The sequence below is a fragment of the Phocoena phocoena genome, chromosome 15 (assembly GCF_963924675.1).
Source record: "Phocoena phocoena chromosome 15, mPhoPho1.1, whole genome shotgun sequence".
NCBI classification, from domain to species: Eukaryota; Metazoa; Chordata; class Mammalia; order Artiodactyla; family Phocoenidae; genus Phocoena; species Phocoena phocoena.
The window spans coordinates 38,979,654-38,996,008 of NC_089233.1; the positions used below are offsets into that span (position 1 = coordinate 38,979,654).

Consider the following 16,355-nt stretch of genomic DNA (forward strand, 5'->3'; position numbering starts at 1 on the left):
ATGGAGCACGCTCTGATTTATTTTAAAAGTAGAACATCCTTGTTCTAGCACATTCTTTCTCTCTTATGGACCCGATGAGAATAAATCCGTGGAGAAACGTCTAGTGGGGTTAGAAGCATGGCTCATTTTTGCAGCAGAACCCCTAGCAAAGATGAGGGATGCTCCACCTACCAGCCAGCCCTTGGATCACCTTGAGGTCACCAAATCCTCGTTTATCGACACTTTTGAGTTAAATGAACTCAGAATCCTCTTCCAGCAAAACAATGAGCTTTCGGCCATAATCAACTTCAGGAAATTTCACACTGTTCACCTAGTCCATATGTCCAGGGGACCATATGTCCAAGATATGTTCTTAAATTTCTCAAATAAGTATTGACCTTCCTTGAAACTTTCTCTTTAAAAGCTGAAGGTCTTCCTGGACTTCCTTCTCCTCAATATTATGTACAAACCTAAATGGGAAAGGAACTTAAAGGTCTGCATTTCAAGAGCATATGAATCGTTATCATCTTTTGACTCTGTTTTGAAGCTCTGAACCAATGAATGCTGCTTGTGTTGAGATTTTATCAAATGAGTGACGGTGTTCTTTGAATCATTTGAGTCTAGGGAGAACCGTAGTGCGGGGTTTTCCAACTTTTGTGACCGTGACTCTCAGTGAGAAATTAATTTTGCATTGCAACCCAAACACATACTACAATACCACACACGAGTGTGTGCAAACACACACACACACACAGAGTTTCCCATATTACGTGCACACTGTTATTCTTTTCTGTTCTATTCCACTTGTGATAGCCCCATCCATTAAATCTCTGGTTCTCAGCTGTCTACTGGAATGACCTGGGAAGTGTTAACAATTTCCAAAGCCTGGGTCCCACTCCTAGAGCTTCTGATTTAAATAGTCTGAGATGTGGCCTGAGCAGTGGAGTTTTAAATGTTCCCACCAGACAGTTTTACTGTGCATAGCCTGTGCAATCAGTTGACCTCCTAGCCCACAAACGGGTCATGACCCACACTTTGAAAAGCACAGACATTGACACTAATGTCAATAGCACAGACTACTAGACATTAATTTCCAAAGACAAGTCCGCAAGCAAACTTGTCTATTTGCTGAACGAAGAGTATGCTGAGGGCTGTCCTGGGCACTGGGAGACAAATACGCTGAAGCTGTTGTCTCTGCCCTTGAAGAACTGACAGCTTCATGTCCCCAGATGGAACACTCCTGCATAGCCAACACCCAGATCAAGAAACAGAACTCTGTCAGCACCCAGCAGCCCCCTGTGTCCCTTACAGGCACTGCCACCCCAAGACCAACCACTAACCTGGCTTCTGACAGCACAGATTCATTGTGCCTGTTTTTATACTTTAAACAAATGGAACCATACTCTGTGTTCTCCTCTGTGTCTGGCTTCTTTGGGTCAGAATTCTTATTGTGAGATTCACACAGTTGTGAGCTCCCTGTTATTCTGAGTAGCTGGAGTTCATTCTCATTGCAGTGCAGTGTTCCACCTCCTATAAACACACCTCAATTGGTTTATTCACTTTACTGTGGGTGGGCATTTGAGGACTTCATAGTTTAGGCCTATGAACATTCCAATACGTATATGTCTGGTGAATATATACACACATTTTTGTTGGATACGTACCTAAAAATGGAACTTCTGGGCCATAGCTTAAGCACATGGGCAACATTTGAAGATAGAGCCAAACCATTTTCCAAAGTGTCTGCAATAACTTACACTTCCATCACCAAAGTACCCAGTTGCTCCACATCTTTGCCAACACTTGGTATTGTCAGTCTTTTTCATTTTAGCCATTCCAGTGTGTGTTAGATATCACAATTGAAATGTATTTAAGTAAGAAAGGCAAGATATTTTAAATTGACATATATCTATACTTATATTCTCAGTAGTGCATGGAAATCCTCCCTTGACTTGTGGGTTCATAGATGTTCCAACATCTTACCAGGGGTCTATGTCCTACCTTAGTCATTGTGTCTCTCTCCCTCTGTCTCTCTCCTCTTCCCCCGCCCTTGCTCTCAAACACTCTGCCTCCGGTACCCAGCCTGGGTCTGACCTGGAGAGACATGCAGCATCTGACCGTGCTCACCTCCAAACGGAACCAGCTTCATGACGAGGTCCATCAGTGGCGGAGGAACGGGGTCGGCTTGGAGTTTAATCACCTCTTTGGCTACGGGGTGCTTGACGCAGGCGCCATGGTGAAAATGGCCAAAGACTGGAAAACTGTGCCTGAGAGGTTCCACTGTGTGGGAGGCTCCGTGCAGGACCCTGAGTAAGTGCGGGCAGCAGTTCTACTGCTGTTTGTGGAAAATACCCAGAGATGGCGCCACTGCACTGGTGACCATAACAGATTCCCTCTCTGCGCCATCCCGAGATGCACTGGATTTGATTCAGGGACAACCAGCTTCCAGGCAGAGCTGCAGTGTTGCACAACTCCAAAGTATCCAGTCTACAAAGCCCTGGGGCCTGGAACTTCTTTCCCTTATTGCAAAAAGGGAGAGATTTACAAAGAGGGATTGCCAAGGGGAAGACTTACGGCGTCTGTGCCTTTGCAGACGCTGGGCCACAGCAGGTGGGGACCATGGGCAGTGTGACCAGAGCAGGATGTACAGTTAGTTGCATCCTGGCTACATTCGAGATTAACAGAAAGGTGGCACGGTTGCAGTATTTAGGGGAACGGGCATTGGGGCCTGCTTAGTCGAGGTTCACCTTGATGTCAGACCTTGTTCTCCGCAATTGCCCTGGACAAGAAGGATGGGTCTCTGTTGATCCTCGCGCTCTGTGCTTCTGGGGGGCGGAGGGGAGAGGGAGATGCGGAACGTATATGCCGAGATGAATGACCGTTTCTCTCCCAATTCCGAGTGCACTGAACATTCTGTCATAATCCGGGTACAGCTTGGAATTTGGAGCCAGAGGCAACACTGGAAATAGGCTGTCTGACGCCTCATTCTAGTTAAGGAATCTGAGGCCCTGAGATGTGACCGTCCCAATGGCTCACAACTAACTGGGAACTTATCCAATAGCAGCAGCATTATTTTTTTTTAATCTGGAGAAATCTTTTATTATATTTCAGTTGATTCACTAGGTTAAATTTATTTCACGGTATCTATAGATGTTCTTGTCTATATAGAAAACATATTTCTTACAGGTTTTTATGCAAATCCATTGAGAATTTACCTTCCACAAATGACCTTCTGTTAGTTGAGACAATTTTATTCCAAACAAAATACACATGTACACATATACTGTGACAGCAATTTTTAAAATAAGTATAGAGGGATTTCTTGGTTGGTGTGTGAAAATACGTATGTCAACGCCCCACCCCACAGAGGTTCTTATTTCTAAGGTTTGGGGTAAGGCCCAGAAGACGGAGATTTGTGGGTGGTCTCAGCAGCATTGTTTTAATGAGAGGAAACTCGAGAGCTATTTCAGCACTAATTCAGCTGGGCTCCAGGAGGACAGGGACCTCATCTGTCTCGTTTGCTGGTGTGTCCTCAGGGCCTAGAACAGCGCCTGGAACTTAGTAGTCATGGGATCGATATTTGTGGGATGAACGAATGAATGAACATTTAGCCAGCATCACCTGGGCACAAGGAAGATGTCTACACGGTGGCGATGGGACCACCAGTCCAGCCAGGGAGATTCAGGGGCAGGGGACAGGCAGCCTTGTTGGAAGCGCTCTGTGTCCCCTCGTCCACCCACGCCTGAATTGTTCTCAGATGCAGGTGAGTGAGGTCTGGGGCAGATGTGCTCATGGAAGAACTCAGAGGCTGGGCAGGGGGTCCTGAGGGCAACGCCCAGGCCAGCTTGTGCCTCTGGTAGAGGCAGCCCTATCACCAGGAATCCAACTTCTCAGGGGCTGGGACGGAGGGATCCGCAGGCTTGATAGCTGCCACTTCCTATGCAGGGCTGTACAGAAACGGCCTCTGAGCGGGTGAATGGCAACCGTCAGGGTTATGAGTTTCCTCAGCACTCATCTTCCCAGAGAAGCAGTCAATTCGAAAAGCAATTTTCTAAGGAGACTTCATCAGGAGAGTCTGTAAAGGATGCTTGACTAAAATAAAAGGGAAAAATAGAACTGGCTGTGAGCATCTGTGCTGGACCAGCCGAGGGCCGTGAGCAGAGGAAGCCGAGGCCGCCCCATCGGCCAGCGTGTCCCCAGAGCACGCTGTCAGATACAGGCCACTTCCACCCTCCCCTGTTCACTCAGCTCCTTGAAGACTGTGGCGAACTCCGGATTTTAAGTGAATTTGGAGATCAACGTTAAAACCTGATCCGAATGCCTGAAGCAGCATAGTAGAGCGGAGGGTGTGCTCGGCCACAGCATGCTGGCCGGGTGGCTGTGGACTGGTCACTTCTGAGCCGCAGTGTCTTCTGTGGGGGTTAATGCCCACCTGACACTGTGACGTGGGGAAGAGCAAACATCAAGTGACCCCTGTTGAGTGTTCTTCAGTGACAACCACATGGCAGGTGTTTTAGATACTCGGGAAAGGGCAGCTGCCATTGTTACTATTATTATTCTAGCAAAACGACTACAGCTTCATAACAGTTTTTATCATACAGCTGAGGATTGAGAACCCAAAGAGCATTCCAAGGGCCCCCTGGGAAGCAATGCCTATTTCTAGGCACAAAGTCACTGAGCCCTCATTTTGCACCAACATGCAGTAAGACAAAGATATAAGCCATGTTTGTCTTTATAGGACTTGAGCACCAGGCTTCTGTACTTGTTTCTGAAAGTTCAGAGAGTAGCTCACACCTTCTGATGGGTGCCTCATTTTCAGCAGCGAGTGTGTTCCCGAACGTGGCTGTGTGGCTAGATCAGGGTCTCTGAAGAGCCTCTTTGGTTCCACAAACAGCCATCTCCTACTGCAACCTTCTGATAAACTGACTTTTCCTGAGCACCTGTCCCTGTTCTTTTAAAATAAGAATGAGTTGTACTCCTTTTCTTCTAAAAGCAATATATGGCACTGGAGGAAAGTCAGAACATACAAAGCAGCAAGAAGAGGGTAAGAAAAATCCACTAGAGCTGCTCCCTGCCTCTCACGACTAAGGAACGCCAGGTCGCCTGTGAGAGGGGGTGGTGTTCTCTTTTCTCTATCAAGCTTGCTGCCTCTGGAATTCACAATTCAAGTCAATTTCAAAGTGACAACATTCCAAGAAGAGTGAAGTTAAATGTCCTCTCCCCAGGGCCCCAGGCCCTCAGCCAGCAGGTGGGGATGGGAGTTTGGGGAGCAGGCAAGTCCCCCAGGCGCTAAACAAGCCAGGCTCCCAGGGGCCGAGGGGTTCCCGGAGGGGCCTCCGACCCTGGCACACACCCCAAGCCCAAGGCTTCTAGGACAATTTGTAAATCCTAACAGGTGTGTGTGCTTGTTCCCACGCCAACCTGCCCAGGTGGATGGCAAAATTCCAATTATTTTCTCAACAATTAGACCTGTGCTCTACAAAAACAGAAGCAACTAGCCACGTGTGGCTATTTAGTGAAATTAAATAAATTTAAATTGATCACTAAAATTAAATTTAATTAATTAAAAATTCAGTTCCTCACTCATACTTGTCACATTTCGAGTGCCCAAAAGCCACATGTGGCCAGTGGCTACAGTATTAGCACAGATATAGAACATTTCCATCCTTGCAGGAATCGGTAGTGCTGTTGGCCAGCACTGGTCTAGACATTTGTAAATGTACAACGTATATGAGTGTGTGTCTGTATTTATCTTTACAGCAACTCTTCAAGGTAGGAAGTCATATCCCCATTGTATAGGTAAGGAAAGTGAGCTCAGAAAGTTCAAATTCCTTACCCACAACTGGACCTTTAGTCTACCCATGTAGCTTTCTGCCCAGGGGCTGGAGCCCATGTGATCATTAATCATTTATCAGCTCACCTGTTATGTTTCTGATCCTGTTCCGAGTAAGTAGCATCTTCTTTGAGAGGTCCAGGTAGTGGCTTGCCATACTCACATCTCCAAAGCTGGCCTAATGCCTGCTTTCTACCAAATTGGATGATTTCCCCAGAACCTGGTGCTGGGGACCCTCTGCCCCTGCACCATCACTGGATCTCCATGGCCAGTGGATGCATGATTCAGCATCAGAGTCCACGCAGAGCACACACGGTCCATGAGACTGTTTATGTGTATATTTTTAAGTTCCTTGGAAGAGTATTGCCTTTATCAATGAGCTGCAGGGGAGCTCCAGCAAGCCCTCCCCGGTTCTTTGCCTTGGTTCCAAGGGCAACGTAGAACCAAGGCTTGGCTCTGAGCTGGGTGTATGACCAGCATCCTTTTGTAGATGTATTCTACAAGATGTGTGTTTAAAAATACACACCATGGGCTTCCCTGGTGGCGCAGTGTTTAAGAATCCACTGCCAATGCAGGGGACATGGGTTCAAGCCCTGGCCCAGGAAGATCTCACGTGCCGCGGAGCAACGAAGTCCGTGCGCCACAGCTACTGAGCCTGCACTCTGTAGCCCGTGAGCCACAACTACCAAAGCCCATGCGCCTAGAGCCTGTGTTCCGCAACAAGAGAAGCCACCACAATGAGAAGCCCACACACCTCAACGAGCAGTAGCCCCCGCTCACCACAGCTAGGGAAAAGCCCACACGCAGCAATGGACACCCAACACAGCCAAAAAAAAAAAAAATACACACCATTTTATGCTCCAAAGTAAAAGCCATGTCCAGGAAGGACATTAACATAGACAAAGGGCTGGAGAAAGGGAGCTAGTATCATGGTCCAGGCACTGTGCTCAGTGTTTTCCTACATGGTCTTATTTAAACCCACCCACAATGACAATGAGACTTCAAGTATTTGAAAAATTTTCCCAAGCTCTCTTGACCAGTAAGCATAGAAGCAGAATTCTAACTCAAATAGGTTTATTCCCGAAGTCTGGAGTCCTTCCATTGTACCATGCACTCCTCAAATGTAGTTTCCTGTATTATGTTTCTAGCGCAAGAACATTTGAGCATCTCATCTCCAAAGGAGGCCACTTCCAGAAAGGAGATCGGTTATATGGAAAGACAGCTGAGGAATCTTAGACTGACCGTCCATGGGGCTCCAACTCCATGACCGAAGAGACTCCCAAATTCCCCTGATCTGTCACAGGACTGTGCTTTACTAGGATTAATTAACCCAAGTTCAGTTTTTTTATGATAGTGTTAACAATCACATTAGCAATAATTTCTCCTTATCAAGGTAGTGAGTACTTGAAAAGAAAAGTATATGAGCTCCTGTCTCAGTCTGGGTTGTCCCAAAAGTAGACCCTGGTGGGACTTGGGTACTGACGATGTTTTGAGAGATGATCTCGGGAAACAAGTGAGGAGGTGCAGCTGTAGGCAGGGAAGAGGAAGCAATCCAATAAAGATGCATTGATGCTCCATTGACCAACACCTTGCCCCCCTGGGCAACACTGAGTTGTCCCCACCAGGAGTGAGGAAGCCAGGTGTATGTACTCACCACCTTCCGGCAATCGCTGGTAGGGGGCTTTCCCTGTGGGGTTCAATCTCTGACACTTCGGGGCCGGCCTGCACGCAGGCTGAGGACGCTCCCAGGAGGCAGGGAAAGGCTCCAGGAGAGAAGCTGGGAGATGCTGATACCCGTGGTGGATGCAGGCAGGGTCCACAGTAGCCTCGGCTGCAGGCAAACCCAGCAGTGACTTAGGAGAAGTGGGAACGGTGTCCACAGCATCTGCTGCCTGCCCCGTCCACTCACAGTCGGTTCTGAGAATGTGGGTAACTTGCTCAGGCTCACACAGCAAGTGTAAGAATTAACCCTGGATTTCGTTCCTTTTTATGGCTGAGTAATATTCCATTGTATATATGTGCCACATCTTTATCTGTTCCTCCTGTGATCTTATTTGCAAAGCAGAAATAGAGACGCAGACAGAGAGAACAAATGTATGGACACCCATAGGGAAGGAAGGGGCTGGGAGGAATTGGCAGATTGGGTTTGACACATATACACTATTGATACTATGTATAAGACAGGTAACTAATGCGAACCTACTGTAGAGTTCTTTTATATATATATATAAAGTTATTTATTTTTGGCTGCATTGGGTCTTCGTTGCTGCGTGCAGGCTTTCTCTAGTTGCGGCGAGCGGGGGCTGCTCTTCCTTGGGGTGCGTGGGCTTCTCATTGTGGTGGCTTCTCTTGTTGTGGAGCACAGGCTCTAGGCGCGAGGGCTTCCATAGTTGTGGCACACAGGCTCAGTAGTTGTGGCTCGTGGGCTCTAGAGCACAGGCTCAGTAGTTGTGGCGCATCGGCTTAGTTGCCCCGTGGCATGTGGGATCTTCCCGGACCAGGGCTCGAACCCGTGTCCCCTGCACTGGCAGGTGGATTCTTAACCACTGCACCACCAAGGAAGTCCCTACTGTAGAGTTCTACATTTTAATTTTCTAATAAAATTTTCAGCTACCTAAAAAAAAAAAAAAAATACTAATTCACTCCAGAGCCCCTGCTCTCCCCGCTCCCCGGAGCTGCCCCTGGGAGAGTGTACCCAGCCCTCACGGTCTCCTCCCCTCTGCCCTCAGGAAAATACCGCCGACCGGCAAGCTGGTGCTGAAGCTCACCACCGCCGCCTGCGAGGGGAAGGAGAACTTCGTGCGCTACCTGGAGCACGTGCAAGCTGTCGTCACGGTCAACGCGACCAGGCGAGGGGACCTGAACATCAACATGACGTCCCCCATGGGCACCAAGTCCATCCTGCTGAGCCGGCGGCCACGGGACGACGACACCAAGGTGGGCTTCGACAAGTGGCCTTTCATGACCACCCACACCTGGGGGGAAGATGCCCGGGGGACATGGACCCTGGAGCTGGGCTTCGTGGGGAGCGCGCCCCAAAAGGGGGTGCTGAAGGAGTGGACACTGATGCTCCACGGCACGCAGAGCGCCCCGTACATCGACCAGGTGGTGAGGGATTACCAGTCCAAGCTGGCCATGTCCAAGAAGGAGGAGCTGGAGGAAGAGCTGGACGAAGCGGTGGAGAGAAGCCTGAAGAGTATCCTGGGCGAGAACTAGCCCCTCGGCGCCCGCTCCCCGCTGCCGGCCCGCCGCCCCAGCCGGGCATCTAGCGATTAACCTCCCCCCACACAAGCGACTCCAACTTCTTGCTCCGAAGCTTTGCTCGCTGTCAGTGGTTATTTTCATTACCATGGAAGCAACCTTTTTTATTCTGTGCCCCAAATACAGTGTTCCCACCAACACCTCTGTCCTATTTGTGACTCGAAGTTCTTTATTTCTGTCCTTCAGATAGGTGATATCTTGCCAACAAACCTGGGACCGCTGTCCCTTCGGTTTCTTTCATAGAAGAGAATGCGTTTAAAAAGCCAGGCGCGGTGACGCCAAGGACGTTCATTCATGTCTCAGCTGAGGACCTGTTACTTAAAAGGAGAATCCAAGGTTATGACAGAGGTGAGCTCTGAGTCATTTAAAGCACAAATGCTGTAAATCCTTTGGGGAAAGATGTTTTTGACTTTTAGCAAGATTTTTCAGGGATGTAAATGAAGGTGGCGTGAATGGAAAGGTGCCCTAATTACCAGATGGGGAAGAGAGAGTCAGAAAGCATGAAGGTTTGGAAATCTTGCCACCAATGCCCACATCGTAGCTAGTCTCACTCGGCCAGCGTGATGCATGTAAAAACTCAGTAGCCTGGCTGCCCTTTACCAGCTGCTGCTCTGGGTGACGGTAAACTCTGCTAGAGATGCCCAAATTACCCTGTGTGTGTAGCCTTCATCCCAGCCCCAATTTTCTGGGGTTCCTCCCATAGTTATCCAAAAGAAGAAAGGCAGGGCAGGATGGCAACACTTCTGGGAAAGGGTCGCTTAGTGGTTTTTAATACAGGAATGTTCCTTTTCTGCAGTCACTCTGGGGCTTCCTAATCTGATGGAAGTGAGAGGTGAGCTGAGTGTTTTCGAGAGCTTTCTGCTTGGGCTTTGGTTTCCAAAGCACATGACTAGAGGGAAACACCTTCTGCGCGTTGTGACTTCTCTGATGAGTTGGGGAAACGGCCTCTGTTCCAGAAGAGATGTGTGCAGGGCGAGGGGGCAGCCATCTCACGTGGACCCTCCCTTTGTATGAAGCCCCCTCTGCTGAAGAGGGGAAAAGCCAGCTCATCCCCTAGTAACCTGAGGCCCGAAGGAAGCAGGAGGAGGGAGGCCTCTGTACGGAAAGCACTCAGTTACCATCTCGGCAGCTAAGCCGTCAGGAGGGGGTTTTACATGTAATCTAAAGGTAACACACCCTCTTCCCCAGTCAACCCCCGAACACCCCGTCTCATCAGCAAATAGAAATGCTTTCTGAGCAGCTGTCACTTCGTTTTCCTGTTCGAGGACTTGCTCTTCATCACCAATCCCAATGCCCACCCGCTCCTGAGAAACGATGTGCTCGTTTGATTTGATTCCAAAGAACTGATCAACCACTTCTGTTCACACTTCTCTCTTCCCATGGAAGCGGGTAGCTCAGCCTGGAGTTCCTTTCCTTAAAGCCAGCAACACAAGAGCAGGAGGTTCCATCCCCTGAAGGTGGCAACTTGAAGGGAAAAGTCTGGAAAACCTGTTTTCTTTCTTTTTCCCCCCATGTTGGCATGAATTTCTGTCTTCTCTAACACCATATGACCTTCTCTATAGAATGCTTTACAATGTAATACTATTTATGATTTTTAAAAGAAATTTATTACATGTTGCAAAGGTCTTTTTAAACCAGTTTAGACTTAAAGAAAAAATAAATGGAAATCATCAAATTTTCGTTTCACATTAACAGTCTGAAAATAAACCAAAGGACGTTATGTGTGCATGTGTGTACAAGTGCACACGGAAATATATATACATATGTAGACTATATACACGTGTGTATATATGTGTATATATCTTTATATACACTTGTGTAACTGTATATACACACATATACATAAAATGTGTGTATGTGTATTTATTGAAGAAACAGACACCACATTCATCTCTAAAAGAATATTCAGAGGATATCAAGATGATTCTGGCTGAAGGAAAAGGCTGGTGGAAATTCAGGTGAAATGTTCGTCAGCTCCCATTACTTCACCTCTGTAATCTTGCTTCTCTGTATAAACATTAAGTGTCTTATATAGCAGCACAGATATAAAATAGTTGTCCATATTTTCACAGTTACGGTATAATTTGTGAAATTAGAGAGTAACTTATCAGCTTCTTAATAGAAATGGCAAGTTTTGATATGAGTATACAGTACATAAAAATATATATAGTGCTATTTAAAACTATTTGGTCTCTATTTCATGTTTTACACAAGTATTAACACTAAAATATGTCTACCTAGTGAGGTTTTTATGACATCCTGATTCTAATGCAAGAGATACTTATTTATAGTCATTTATTTTAAAAATGAAAATAAGTGAATAATAATTAATCAAGTTAACATTGCTATTCCCTGTGACAAAATTTTATAAGTAAATTTAAAAGTACATGATGTAAATTAGGAGATTCCACAATAAAACATTACCTTCCAGAAATTACGTGGGATGTGATATGTATTACATAAAAACACTTCCATCCATTCTGGGAGCAGATAATTAAAAGTTGCCAAAGAGAGATCTAAAAATCTTGCTTTCATAAATATTCATGAAAGATTTATAATTAGCAAATAAATCATACCCAAATTATGATCTATAGCAGCATTTTTCAAACTCAGGTTACACCCCATTAGTAGTTGTAAAATAAATTTAGGGAGTTAAAACCAGCAATTTTGGAATAGAATAGAATAGATCATGCATATTAATGATAACTATTGTTTTCTGAGATTTTTTTTCCAGAAATGTGTGTGTGTGTGTGTGTGTGTGTCTGAGTGTGTGTATTGGCTCACAATGTAAAGTACATTTCTTACTGGGGTCACAGTCAAAGATCTTTCAGAAACACTATTCTAAAATATATTCACCAGGCTAGACTAAGTTATACTGCAGTAATGAACAGCCCCCAGATCTCAGAGGTTTAACACAACAAAGGTTTATTTATGATTTACACAAATTTCACGGAGGATCTGGGTGACTCCCCAAGGCCAGAGATCTCCATTCAGTGGCCCAGGGATTCAAGCTGCTTCAACCTTAAACCATAGGTTTATCGTCACAACGCGAGGCTGCGACAGCAGGCAGGAGAAAAGAACCCATGAAGATTTGTTCACTCTTCTACGTTCACCCTGAAGGAGACACACATGTCACTTGACCCACCGTGCACTGGCCTGTACTGGTCAATGACCCTGCCTGCACGGGAAGCAACTGAGGGATTATAGGACAACTAGTGGAATACTTGGTGAGCCCTGGGGTCTCTACCACAGAGATAACTTGATGCCACTTTAAAACATATTCTTATGTAAAGAAAGTAAACTGAGTGGAAAATATAAGGGAAGCGTAACTGGGGATGTATTTATAACATAAACTGTGTAATGACAGCATACCCCGGCATCAACACCACAGCTTGACTTCAGGGTCTGTTCAGTGTCAAGAGGGTACTTATTTTGCTATAACTTTCCTGATCCAGAACTGGATTTAGTAGTCACAAAATTAAGCAAGCTTCCAGGTGAAATGGAAAATGGTATTTTACCAACTTTGCAAATCCTGTGACTTGTGGAGGAGTTTATTAAAAAGAACTGATATGATCTCTTTCAAAAAAGAAAAAACAGGGCTTCCCTGGTGGCGCAGTGGTTGAGAGTCCGCCTGCCGATGCAGGGGACATGGGTTCGTGCCCCGGTCCGGGAAGATCCCACATGCCGCGGAGCGGCTGGGCCTGTGAGCCACGGCCACTGAACCTGCGCGTCCGGAGCCTGTGCTCCGCAACGGGAGAGGCCACAACAGTGAGAGGCCCGCGTATTGCAAAAAAAAAAAGAAAGAAAGAAAGAAAAAACATATTGTTAGGTACTGATTCACATGGCAGCCTCTCCTCATAGGACAGTACCATGAAGAGTATGAAAAACCAGCTCTACCCATGAGACCACATGCAGTTCTAGCAAATCTTGATAGTTATTAATAAAATACAAATATATTATATTTATCATAGTTCACTGTAAAAACACTTTTCAGTTTTATCCTATGATACACTACTGTAAAACCTTAAGAGAGCCAAAGGCTGAAAACACATACTGAAGGGTGTAAAGTCCAGTCTGATCTTGTGACAGACTGAAGGTTTCTTTTCAATACTTAAGTTCAAAGAATGATTTCCCAAAGATTAAGTTAAAAAACTGATCATTCTTATAGAGTTACTACTATGTGTCATTTTTATTGTCACTTACAAAATAATGAGTGGTTTTCATGGGATCAATGCCTTCACTGGTTGGAGTCGAAAACCACACACTACAAAACCTTTAGGAAACGTAGCCAAGCATTTCGTATTTAGAGAGAAAAATGCTGAATGCATTAAGAGAATTGGTGAACGCGTAGCCAGAGTCGGGTTTTGGAGGCAGAGTCTAATTTGATAGAAATTTCTAAAAATCAGAATGCCAAGATTAGAGGCACTAGTTGTGGGAGAGAATAAGGGGTTTGAAAAACACGGGGAGTTTGAAGTAACATGAACACAGGATGTGTCTGGCATCAGTGAAGGGGGTTGGTTGTAGCTGCCAGGTGGTTCCCTGTCTCCAAAGAAGGAACCAGCTGTGGGGAAAGGGGGGCCGGCACTCAGCACGTGGGAGCTTAGGAAATGGGCAGTGGGGGACGGAAGTCAGGAACAGTGTCTGGCAGTGCTCAGTGTAGGGAAACGCAGACACTGGTATAAAGGGGGATTCCATCCTCTGAAGAGCTGAAGTCAGCTGAGGACAGAGACCTGTGCACGGGGAGGCCATCCCCAGATGAGCGTCCTGAAACCCCATCCACCTGCCAGGGGGGATTCTAAGCCCACACACAGCCTCCTGACGCCTTCATCAGCTTCCCAAGGACATTGACACCAGGAGAGGGGGTGGCCAGCTCCTGGAGCTCTAGGAAAGGAGTCTCCCTCTTTGCTTTGCAAATTAATAAACTCATATTTGAGTTGGTCCACTAATCTCTTGTGCATTTAATTGTCCCTTTCCTTGGGTTTAAAAAACATGGGTTGAATTTGGTTTTGAGTTTATAAGGCACCAAGAATCAAAATCTGACCCGAGGCAAATTCTCCAAGCCAGCCTGCCAGCTTCATTTTTCTCTCAGGACTTAGAGGAGACTCACTGTGAACCTGAGGAGAGAATGAACTTGACCATGAGAAATGTGCTCGGCCCAGGAGATGCAGACTCTGCGTTGCTAAATTCCTAATATTCAGCCCTGCGCTGAGTGGAGTAGGATGGGGGCAATTAGAAATCTCAGCCCACAGGGTTTCAGATGCCCGAAGAGCCAAATGAAGCTGGGGATCCCTTAGTTATAATGTGAACTGTCACCAGTTCCTACCATGGAGGCTTCAGGCCACCCCACCCTCACCTTCCCAGTGTGGAGGGGTCCCACATCACAGTGCCCTGAAAGATGTTCCCCTGCACCCAAGAGGACGCCGTTGGTCTACTCCAAGCTGGATGGAAGGCAGAGGCTGCAACTTATCTTTTTCTCTTTTGATCCCATATCTTGGAGCCACTGGCCACAGGTGACAGGTAAGCCACCAGGTAACTAACTCCTGGTCACAAGCACACAGGTGAAGGGACAGGTGTGACAGGTGAGCTATTGACCAGGGATATAATCTCCTGATAGATAGAATACACATCTCAACTCAAAACCCCCCTGTCTCTGAACATAAGTCAGCGTGGCTTTCTTGTGGCATTTATTTGCTCTTATCCAAGCACGAGAGATGGGAGTCAAGCATTTGCACTAATTGTGGGGTTTGAATAATGTTCTTCATCATCAATGTGCTAAATGCTGTGTGAGTTTTGAGGTGACTTCTCTCACCAGCAACATCTCATCTGCAAACCCGGGATACAACCGTTTCAGGATAAACTTGATTATGGTGGTTGCTTGAAGATCCTTTCTCAAAATATAAGTTTCAAGTCAAGGAGAGACCTAAATGGAATTTTCCAACATGAAAAGGGAAGGAAAAAACAAGCAGCGATGCCAGGTAAGACGTGTCCTCTGCTATGCAAATTGGATTTTGTATTAGACCTTGTTGATGCCTGCCCTACAGCAGGGATCAGCAAACTACAGCCCAGGGACCTGATCCAGCCCACTGCCTGTTTTGTAAATACAGTTTTATTGGAAGCAATCATGCCTATTTCCTTTTGTATTGTCTGTGGCTGTTTTCATGCTAATACAACGGAGTTGTGTAGTTATAACAGAGGCTGTACAACCTATAATCCTTTATAGAAAACGTCTGCCAACCTCTGTCCTGTATCTATCTCCTTGGGTGGCCCCAGAGGTCACCTGTAGAGAGTTGCTATACATGCCAAGGATGCTCTCTCTGCCAGGGATGTTCTCTGGCTGCACACAAGACCTCGTGTACCACAAGCAGAAGGGCCAGGGAATCAGCGCCCCATGGCCGCCCTCACCTGAGGAAGGGTGGGAGCTGGTCTACAGATACCCCAGCTTCTTCACCTCCTGTCAGGACAATTTGAAGATGTTACACCTGGTCTCTTCCCCATGGGTGCCTGTGCAGGCACCTCTCTTCCCAGTCTCACTCTCTCTCCTTCACCAGTCAGGGGACAGAAACCCCACTCGTGATGTTAACAGAGAGAACTGAATATAAAGCACTAAAACTGAGTATAAAGACGTAATGCCTTCTTAATTAGAAAAGCAAAAGAGAACATTAAAGCACCACGTGGACCAAGGAGTCTAACACCTGCATGAAGGTGAAGGCGGCTTGTCGAATGGTGGTGGGGTCCCGGGGAGGGGGCACCACCCACCCAACTCTCCCGCCTGCCCAGAGGTGGAGCAAGAGTGTCCCTGGTAGGCAGGCCCGCCCTGGAAGACCCAGACTCCTGAGGAGACCGTAGCGAGGCTGCTTCTGTAAATGTTGGAAAAACTGAGAACTGGCTTCAGCTGCTCTGGGAAGGAGCTGCCGCTGCCAGGGTGAGGTAGCACTGCCAGGAGATGAGAACAAACAAGGAGCAGGGCCCTTCTCCCTCCTCCAGCCTTTCTCTCTTCTCCTATCAGGGAGATGCTGGCAGAGAAAGAACGAGGTCGCAGCTTCCAGCCCCAGCACTGGAGTGTAGAAAGGCTGGCTTGGAGCTGAGACTGGTGCTTACCAATGGCACGCTGAGCTCCTGTGATCACCGCTCTGATGAACCGCCTGCACCTGAGACCTTGTTTAGGGTCTGCTTTGGGGGCAACCCAACGTAATCCAAACTTCCACAAGCTCCCCCTTGATACCAAACCTCCTTCACTAGCAGTTATCTTTGGGATCTCTGGGGTTGCAACAACAGAAACCAA

The 16,355-nt window shown here is 46.8% G+C and overlaps 1 protein-coding gene across 2 annotated transcripts in view; it reads left to right on the forward strand.

Annotated features, from left to right (window-relative positions):
• Nucleotides 1-9,213, forward strand: part of PCSK2 (proprotein convertase subtilisin/kexin type 2) — a 211,195-nt gene extending 201,982 nt beyond the window's left edge. The window contains exons 11-12 of one of the 2 annotated variants that reach the window (XM_065891978.1): nt 2,062-2,289; nt 8,542-9,213. In XM_065891978.1, the coding sequence (XP_065748050.1) occupies nt 2,062-2,289; nt 8,542-9,028 (715 nt within the window). In that variant the 3' untranslated portion in view covers nt 9,029-9,213. The remainder of the gene's footprint in view (nt 1-2,061; nt 2,290-8,541) is intronic. The other variant, XM_065891979.1, reaches the window with a different exon arrangement.
• Nucleotides 9,214-16,355: the final 7,142 nt, after the last annotated feature.